An 8500-nucleotide genomic window follows, 5' to 3' on the forward strand; every position below is an offset into this window, starting at 1 on the left:
AATTAAAATTTTAATTTTTTTTATCTGATTGATTAGTTCGATTTAAATAAAAAATTAAGTTTTTATTTTATTTTAGGATAAACTAAGATAGGAAAGATATTTTAAAAATTAAATATGACCTAAAAAAAAACTGAAATATAGTACGTCCTTTTAAAAAATGCAGAAAATATTTACATGAGCAAAGAAGATTTTGGAATCCGCGTGCGGGCCAGCACAAGTTTGGCTACTAGAGTCCTCCAGTTACCACCCCATGTCCAGATTCAGTGGCAAATGCTTATGCTGCTATATTTAATTAATTTCATTTAAAAGGAGCAACACAGAATTACTAAAAACACATGAATACCTTTTCTATTTACATATTTGACATTTCATTGGCCTTCAAAGTTTGATCCGTTGAGAAAATATTTCTCGAAGCTTCTTGTTTCTCACTGTTGACTGGCTTCAGGTTACCAAAAGTTGACCGACGTGTGGATGTTGGACAACAGGTCCGGCAGGTAAAACCTGTGGCCGATCCCCAAATCCCAGACCGGTCTGCGCTTGCACCGGGACTTGAATCGGCGCCGAAAGCGTAGGGGAGGTAGCGGCCGGCGATGCCGCGGCCGCGGCCGCTGCCTCGCCTCGCTTCCTCCTCTTCGGAGATGAGATCCAAGAGGAGGATGAGGAGGAGGAGGAGGAGGAGGAGGAACAGGCGGGGGAGCTGGGTTCCGCCGAGGACCGTTTCAAAGAAGACGAGGCTACGGTAGGTGTAGCCGTGTCCTTCTCGGAGCCGATCCGGAGCGGGAAGTTGAGCAGCGCCCGGGATCCCCGCATCCGATAGGCGGCGCGGTCGTAGGCAAGGGCTGCCTCCTCCGCCGTCTCGAACGTGCCCAGCCACACCCTCGCCCCGTTTTTCGCCGGATCCCTAATTTCGGCTGCGAATTTCCCCCACGGCCGCTGCCGTACCCCTCTGTAGTGTCTTCCCTTCGATATCGCCGGCCTCGCCGTCGCCTTCGAACCCGTTACACCCGTGTTCTGCTGCTGTAGGGACATCTGGACCAGAGGAGGCTGTTGCGGCGCCGGATCAAGCTCTTCCTCCCGCTTGACGCCAGAGGGAAGCCAGCCATGGTGGAAGGCGTCGCGGAGCGCACCGTAGATCACCATGTCGTCAGAGTCGTCGAGGCGGAAGGGTAGCCCGTCCGACCACTCGTTGGCTACGAGGCTGCCAAAGCTGGAGCTCCGGCAGTAGGCCCTTGCAACGGAGCCAAACGAGGCTGGCTCGCCGGGGTCGGCGAGTGGGGTATGGCGTCCGACGGGCTCCTGGGATTGAGCTTGGAGCATTATTTATTGGATGTGGTGACCGAGCGGTGAGGATAAGTGATTCCGGTGAGATTTTTCGGCCTTTACCTTGGAGCAGGGGAAAGGGAAGGAATGGCAGTTTATATAACTCATCAAAGTGCATCGTGCTTCCTGGAAGCTTCGCCGATGAAGAACACGTGACAAAAATCACCATTCCAATAAATAACAAATTTATTTATTTATCGGTATAGGGTGACGTCACAGATGAGATCGTCTTCCCTCACAGATTTTGTCGCGTGCGCAGCAGCGGGCCAGCGGCTGCGCGGACCATGTTGCTAACGTACCGTTCAATTTATTTATTTATATTTTGTTTTTTGTTTTATTGAAAAGTGAAATGGATTGGGTAGGTATGATCGGGTAACAAAAACAACGACTCATGGCTGTTCCTGTTTGTCATTTGAAAAACAAAAAAATTAAAAAATAGATAGATAGCTTGTTGGGAAATCTATCAAATTTAGATGTGCCATCTAAAAATTTATCATTAAAATATCTTGAATATAATGAAACTAAATTATTTCTATTGTTTACAAAATTATGGCTGATTTAAGTTTAATCATTTTTATTAACAAATTACTTGGGGATTTGTATATTAGCATGAATGTGTAAATATTTTATGTGTTTGATAAGAGCAAGCTGAAGGAGGAGAAACGATTAAGAGCGACATGAAAATATATTATTCTCCTATGCTAATATAATAAGTCACCAACATTTAACTCTTATAGCAATTGATGATTTAGTGGTTACTTACATTTATGATAAGAAGGATAAGACATGTTGAGGAAAAGCATCAATTTGTCTGTGTTGGTTCAATCTGGTAGTACCCGTAGTGGTATTTTGATATATTGTCAAATAAATTTAAGTTAAATTTTTATTGTGTTTTAATATGTATGTTTAAGTGTACAAGGACTTAAAATAACACATATGTATCAATAAATAAAGAGCATCGAATGTTAGTGATGTAAGATCGAGTTAGAGCGCTAAAGAAGGGGGAGGAGGGGTGAATAGTATTTTATCGCTTTTTCATTCGTTTAGAAAACTTGTGTGTAAATCAAAGTGTAGAAATATATGAAATTAATAAGTGTAGTAGAAAATAACGAATAGAGATACTTTTACTTTTACTTGGTTTACAACTATAGACTACTACTCTAAAATCCACGATCCGTGATCGTTTCCGACGGACAATCCATTATAAAAACTCTCCTTTTATGAGAAGGAATTTATTGCTTTACAAAATGTGTTAAGATCGATAAACTTATACCGTCCTAAACTTTTAAGTACAAAAAGAAGCAAAGTAAAATTGCCGATTGAGAGTATTAGGATTGTAGTTGTCGGTGCAGCTCCTCGGCGTTACGATAGCATTCTGGATCAGATGTTTGTGCGCAAGAGGTCGCCGTAGAAGTGTATGAAGTTGATGCTAGGGTCTCCCCTCGCAGCTGCTTATAAAGCTTGATCCGGATGCTTGGAAGTCCTTCCAAGTGCCTCCACATCATCCCGTCGATCCGCTTCCGATGTTGACTCGACATCTTTCAGGAGCTTGTATCCCATCCGAGTACTTGGATGTTGACGTGGAGATTGTCGAATCAACTTTGAATCTGCAATGCCTTATCCAGATTCAGGTGCCTGGAACCTCTCTGGGCGCCTAGAGGCTAAGATGCCCCAACCATTGAGACTCTATCACCTCATCCACCTCGCTGGCCCGTTCAACTAACATTTGATCGCTTGGATCCCTTCCGGGTGCCTGGATCGTTTGATCACCTGGATTTAGATAAGGGCACCCGGAACACAAAGTTCTAGCCCCTCCTTTTTTACATTACAAGTTAGTCTAAAAATAAAAATAATTAGGAAGGAAAATAGTTTTGGTAAACTGTTTGATCTTGACTTTAGATTTTCAATGAAATCTTAGGTCAGACCGACGCTTACTGTTCCCCTTACCAGGAACGTATCCTCATCCACTCCGCTCGAGAGAAGTTATCTTTTATCAACCTGGTCATCAAGACCCATTGGACATTTGCTTAGCCTTGATCCTCAGCCCCAGGACTTCCCTTACTAGATGTCCAATCCTCCAAACCGACCTAGACTTTTCCGTATGGTGCTTTAATCTGTCAAGATTTCCTGCCCAGTCGTCCAGATCAGAACTTCCTTACCCAATCCTCTAGATCAGTGATGTGTGGTCCGCAAATATACGACCGTCATCAAGTAATAAAAAGATATCAAACCACAGGAACCGTGGAATCAATCACTAAACTACGACAGAAAGAGTTGAGAAATCACGTAATTTGGATTGGTGATGGGGGAAGTGAGAGTGAAATCAAGTTTCTAAATCTCGATCGAAGAGAAATCAGCTAAGTCACAGGATTTGGGAAAACGATTCTAAGACTTCGGATTCCTTGAAATTTTGATTGATTGATCATGGACTCCTTACCATTCCTCAATGATTACATAATTGCAGAGATTCTAACCAAAATATCAAATATTAGACCTCGTCAGGTTTCGTCAGAATTAAATCATGAATCCTCTAATGTTTCTATTACTAGTCCGAGATGACACCTAGATAGTCTAGTTTTATAGCTCTCCCGCTGTCACCGGGCACTCTAGCAATACTACTAGTGTCCTACCCTCTGTCATCGAGTACCCAATTAAGGACCTCTTCCTAGCAATCAAGAATCTTTAGCTATCTCTCATTAAGATTCATTGTAGTCTAAGAATTTCCTCGGAAAGTCTGGTTAAATGTTCACCTTCTGTCACAAGGCACCCCAGTCATATGATCCTAAGATTTCTGTTAAACTATAACTCACCCTCATCCATATGAAATTATATCATTCATAGACATATCATCAAATAAGTACAAGGCACAAATCCACATAGCAATGCATAAACAAATCATTAAACATGGTAAATAACAAATCCATAGATACAATCATCCATATACACCTTGATTTCTCCTACATTCTAAAATCTAAGGGTCTACTCCATGACGGAGGAGATACAACACGAAGAAGAATAAAAATAATACATCTTACTTCCTAAATCTGAAAGAAAAGGAAATAAGACTTATCAATCACTGTGGTCTTCTTGGTCTTGCAATCTCCTCATCAACGGTGGATGGATGTGGTGGAGTAGTCCTGAACGGATGGATGGATTGCTGAATCTCGCTCCAGATGGCAGCTACGGTGGCCTTGAATCACCTCTAAGGACTCCACCCTTTTTAGGGTTGATTAAAAGAAGTATTTATATGCCCCTGACACCACACGGCCGTGCCTCATGGCACGATCAAAGAGACACACCCTTCACGTTTCATCATACGATCGTGCCTCATAGGCACGACCTTGAGCAGTCCATCCTCGGGAAAACAGGTACGGTCGTGCCTGTTAGGCACGACCTTACCCAGGCTCTTCTCTAGATGTGAGGCACGATCGTGCCTCATAGGCACGGACCCCAAGCTGGGTCTGGCTAGAACATTTGGGGCACGACTGTGCCTAAGAGGCATGACCCCAAGCTTGGTCGGCTCTGGTAGGGGGCATGACCCTCAGCAGCAGTTGATCTGTAATGGAGCATGACCGTGTCTGGTGGACACGGCTGCTACCTAGTGTGGCTCTGGTGGTGAGGCACGACCGTGCCTTGTAGGTCAACTGGATGACTTGATGTCACAAGTCATGGATATAAGATATCGAGTTGACATATGAGTATACATTAGAGAATGTATATTGAATTGACCCGCCATGAGAAAGTTTCATGGATCGTTATATGAGTGTCATAAACTTTCTCATGTGACTATTGATATGAATAGTCCTTAGACCTGAAGTCACTATGGTTCCCTACATAAGGAGTTATGTACTTTGGTATCATCAAACATCACCCGTAACACGGTGGATTATAAAGGCGATCACTGGATATGTAACAAATTATGTGGAGGGATGTGAGTGATGTAGATGGGATCTATCCCTCCCATATAATGGGAGTAATATCTTGCAACCTCTTGATAGAGTAGGACCACGAAATGCATGGTCATGCTCAAATGAGTCAATATAGGATATTGAGCTCATATTCTTGGGTGAGTCTACTTAGGGATCAAGAAATACAAAGATTGATAAGATGATGACATAGTCTATGTCTCATTGATCAATCTAGATATCAAGAATAGAAGGGCATGACCATACATTATCATAGTCATGAAGGTTATGTCGGATCTCAACATTTTTGTCACTTGGGTAGTAATGATGCATTGCTAGATGTCACTTATTGCTTATGTTTCTAAAATAGATTTTAGAGACATTGCCAACGTTACGAGAACTTATTGGGTCATACACAAATAATATTTAATTTTGAAGATGAGTTCATTTTAGTTTGACTAAAGGAATAATTAAGCTCATTGGATAGCCAAGACTTGAGTTAGACTCAAGTTGGTTGAATTTGAGTTCGACTCAAATTAACCAAGCTCATGAATGAAAATTGATTCATCATACATGATTAATGTGGATTAATCATGCATTGAAGAAGATGAAGTTACATTCATCATGCATGATTAATAAGGATTAATCATGCATTGATGAGAGAATACCAAAAGCCTAAAAACCTTTGGTATTCATGGCTTGAGTATAAAAAGAGTTTTTCTTCTCAAAAGTGGGTTGGATGTTCATCTTCTTGCTATTCCTTCTTCTTGGCCGAGACTCACACGAGGGGTTGCTAGCACAACTAAAGTTTTCTCTTAAAAGTGAATGCTCGTGTGAATATACATAGAGGCACGGACACTTGAATGTGCTAGAGATTCGACAATCTTTGGATGAGCGGGATAAGCGAAGGGCACGCACCAAAGGTATACCCTATTAGATAAGATTTTATTTTATAGATCTAAAACTTGTATGAGTTTTCTTTCACATGGATCCCTAAAGGGATCCTTTTTCCGTTGTGATTTATTGTTTATAGCATAGGATTCCCGACACCCTGCACAAACAATCTTCCCCTTTTTGATTATGGTAACCTAGGTTCCAAGTTAAATAAACAATTACTTTAAATAAGTTATCATAATTTTCCAAGTCAATAATAAGAATTTTAAAAATTAAAGTTTTGACTCCCCCTTAACTCAGGATTCTCTCTTTGATGTTAAGGTCTACTTAGAGAAAAATATATTTGAAAACTTTTTTCTTTCTCCCCTTAAATTTGACATGGTTTTCTTCTTTATCAATTTGGTTAAAAATCATCCAAGTCATATTTAAACTATTTAAAAAATATTTTGCAAACATTGAAGGTATTTTACAAACATTTTCCAAACATTTGAAAATATTTTGTAAACATTTGGAAATTATAAGTTTGAAATCAAATTTAAAAACATTTGCAACCATAAAAATTCTCTAGTCAAATTTTAGAAGCATTTGTAAAAAAAATATTTCAGTTAATTTTAAAATTTAACTTAAGTTGACTATATTCTCCCCCTTTGATATAATCAAAAATAACTATTAAAATTTAAGGGTATTTTTTTTAAAAAAATTTGAACTAAAAATAATTTTAATTACACAAAAAATTAAGTTTGAGTCTAAGCATGCCATTTATATAATATAAAAAAAATACTTAGATAAAAATTTTATCCTTAAGGCACATATCTAACTTATTGGTATTGGCTAACTATCAGAAAATAGCAGCTTAACCAAGTTAGTCAAGTTTAAGTGTATCATTCCAGCTAGTTTTTACTAAATAGGAACACTTAACTTGATCTTTATTTTTTTAATTTTTAATCCAAGTTTTGGTTTGATGCATGAACATACGCATGAGAATCCAGGTTTTTATCCTATGCATTTCACACTATTCTAGGTTTTATAATACACAAGTAAGTTATCTAGTGTGCTTTGAGAGATGCGGTTAACCTAAGTCTATAGGTGCACGATCTCTACTTGGAGTGCCTAGACAAAGTTTAAGTTTGGCTTTTAATTTTGAAAATAAAGAAATTTGAAACTAAGTTTTTCCAAAGATAAATATAATTTTGAAAATACTTTGAAAACACTTTGAAAACTAAGTAGTAGTAAATTTGAAAAAAGTTAAAAAAAAATTATTAAAAGAGACGTTTTATAAAAACTTTGTACTTGGTCTATCAAACACATTCTTAATTGCCTTCTGAGTATGCTAAATTCAGATTCAGAAAGGGGTTTTGCGAAGATGTTAGCTAGGTTTGATTTGGACTCAACATAGTCGAGTACAATTTCTCCCTTAGCAACATGGTCTCTAAAACAAAATGGTGTTTGACCTCTATGTGTTTGATTCTAGAATGATGATTTAGATTCTTGGTCAAATTGATTGAACTGATATTGTCAATTAGTACTTTAGTGTCGTGGTATTTCAAGTTAAAGTTAGTTAATGTGTGCATCATCCAAAGTAATTGTGCAACACATTCCTCATTACTATGTGCTCTACTTCAGTAGTAGATAATGTAACACATTGTTGCTTTCTACTATACCAATTGACCAGACATGAACCCAAGCAACTGGTATCCTTCACTTGTACTTTTTTTATCTAGTTTACAACCAACATAGTCTGAGTTAGAGTACTCTACATGTCAAAGTGATTACTCCTATAGTATTACATTCCTATATTTAGTGTTCCCTTAACATATCTAAGTATTCTTTTTACTAAAGTTAGATGAGATTCTTAGTATCTAATTGATACCTAACACACATACCTACTGCAAATAAAATATCAAATCGACTTGTAGTTAAATATAGTAGACTACCTATTATACTCCAATAGTATTTTAAGTCTATTTATTTTTTTTAGGTCACTATCAATATTTATGTTTGTTGCTATGAGTATTTTTATTTCTTTCGAGTTTTTCATACCAAATTTCTTAATTAATTCTTTGGCATATTTAGTTTGATAAATATAGTTATCATCTTTAGTTTGTTTTATTTGTAGTCCTAAGAAAAAGTGTAGTTCACCTATCCAACTCATTTCAAACTCATTTTTTATTAGTTCAACAAATTCAGTTAAAATTTTAGTTTGGTGAAGGTGCCTGGAATTCTGTCCCATTCAATTCTTGTCAAACAAAAATTTTTAGAGACGAAACCTTCCAAGCAATCTACATCTTCGATCAGACATGTGCTTGATCGATCAAGCAAGTTCTTGACCAATCAAAGCACACCTTGATCGAAGCATAGGATTGATGAAACTCTTGTGTTGG

At 38.4% G+C, this 8500-nt stretch overlaps 1 protein-coding gene across 1 annotated transcript; it reads right to left on the reverse strand.

The window, feature by feature from the left end:
- Positions 1-259: 259 nt before the first annotated feature.
- On the reverse strand, positions 260-1370 carry LOC141816201 (ethylene-responsive transcription factor 2-like). Its single transcript, XM_074704027.1, has one exon. It carries the CDS (start codon positions 1315-1317, stop codon positions 442-444), a length of 876 nt encoding a protein of 291 aa, XP_074560128.1. The 5' UTR covers positions 1318-1370; the 3' UTR covers positions 260-441.
- Between the last annotated feature and the right edge of the window lie 7130 nt (positions 1371-8500).

This window comes from Curcuma longa, unplaced genomic scaffold (genome assembly GCF_044706935.1).
Source record: "Curcuma longa cultivar G26 ecotype Majalengka, Jawa Barat unplaced genomic scaffold, ITB_CL_G26_1.1 contig_14991, whole genome shotgun sequence".
Classification (NCBI taxonomy): Eukaryota; Viridiplantae; Streptophyta; class Magnoliopsida; order Zingiberales; family Zingiberaceae; genus Curcuma; species Curcuma longa.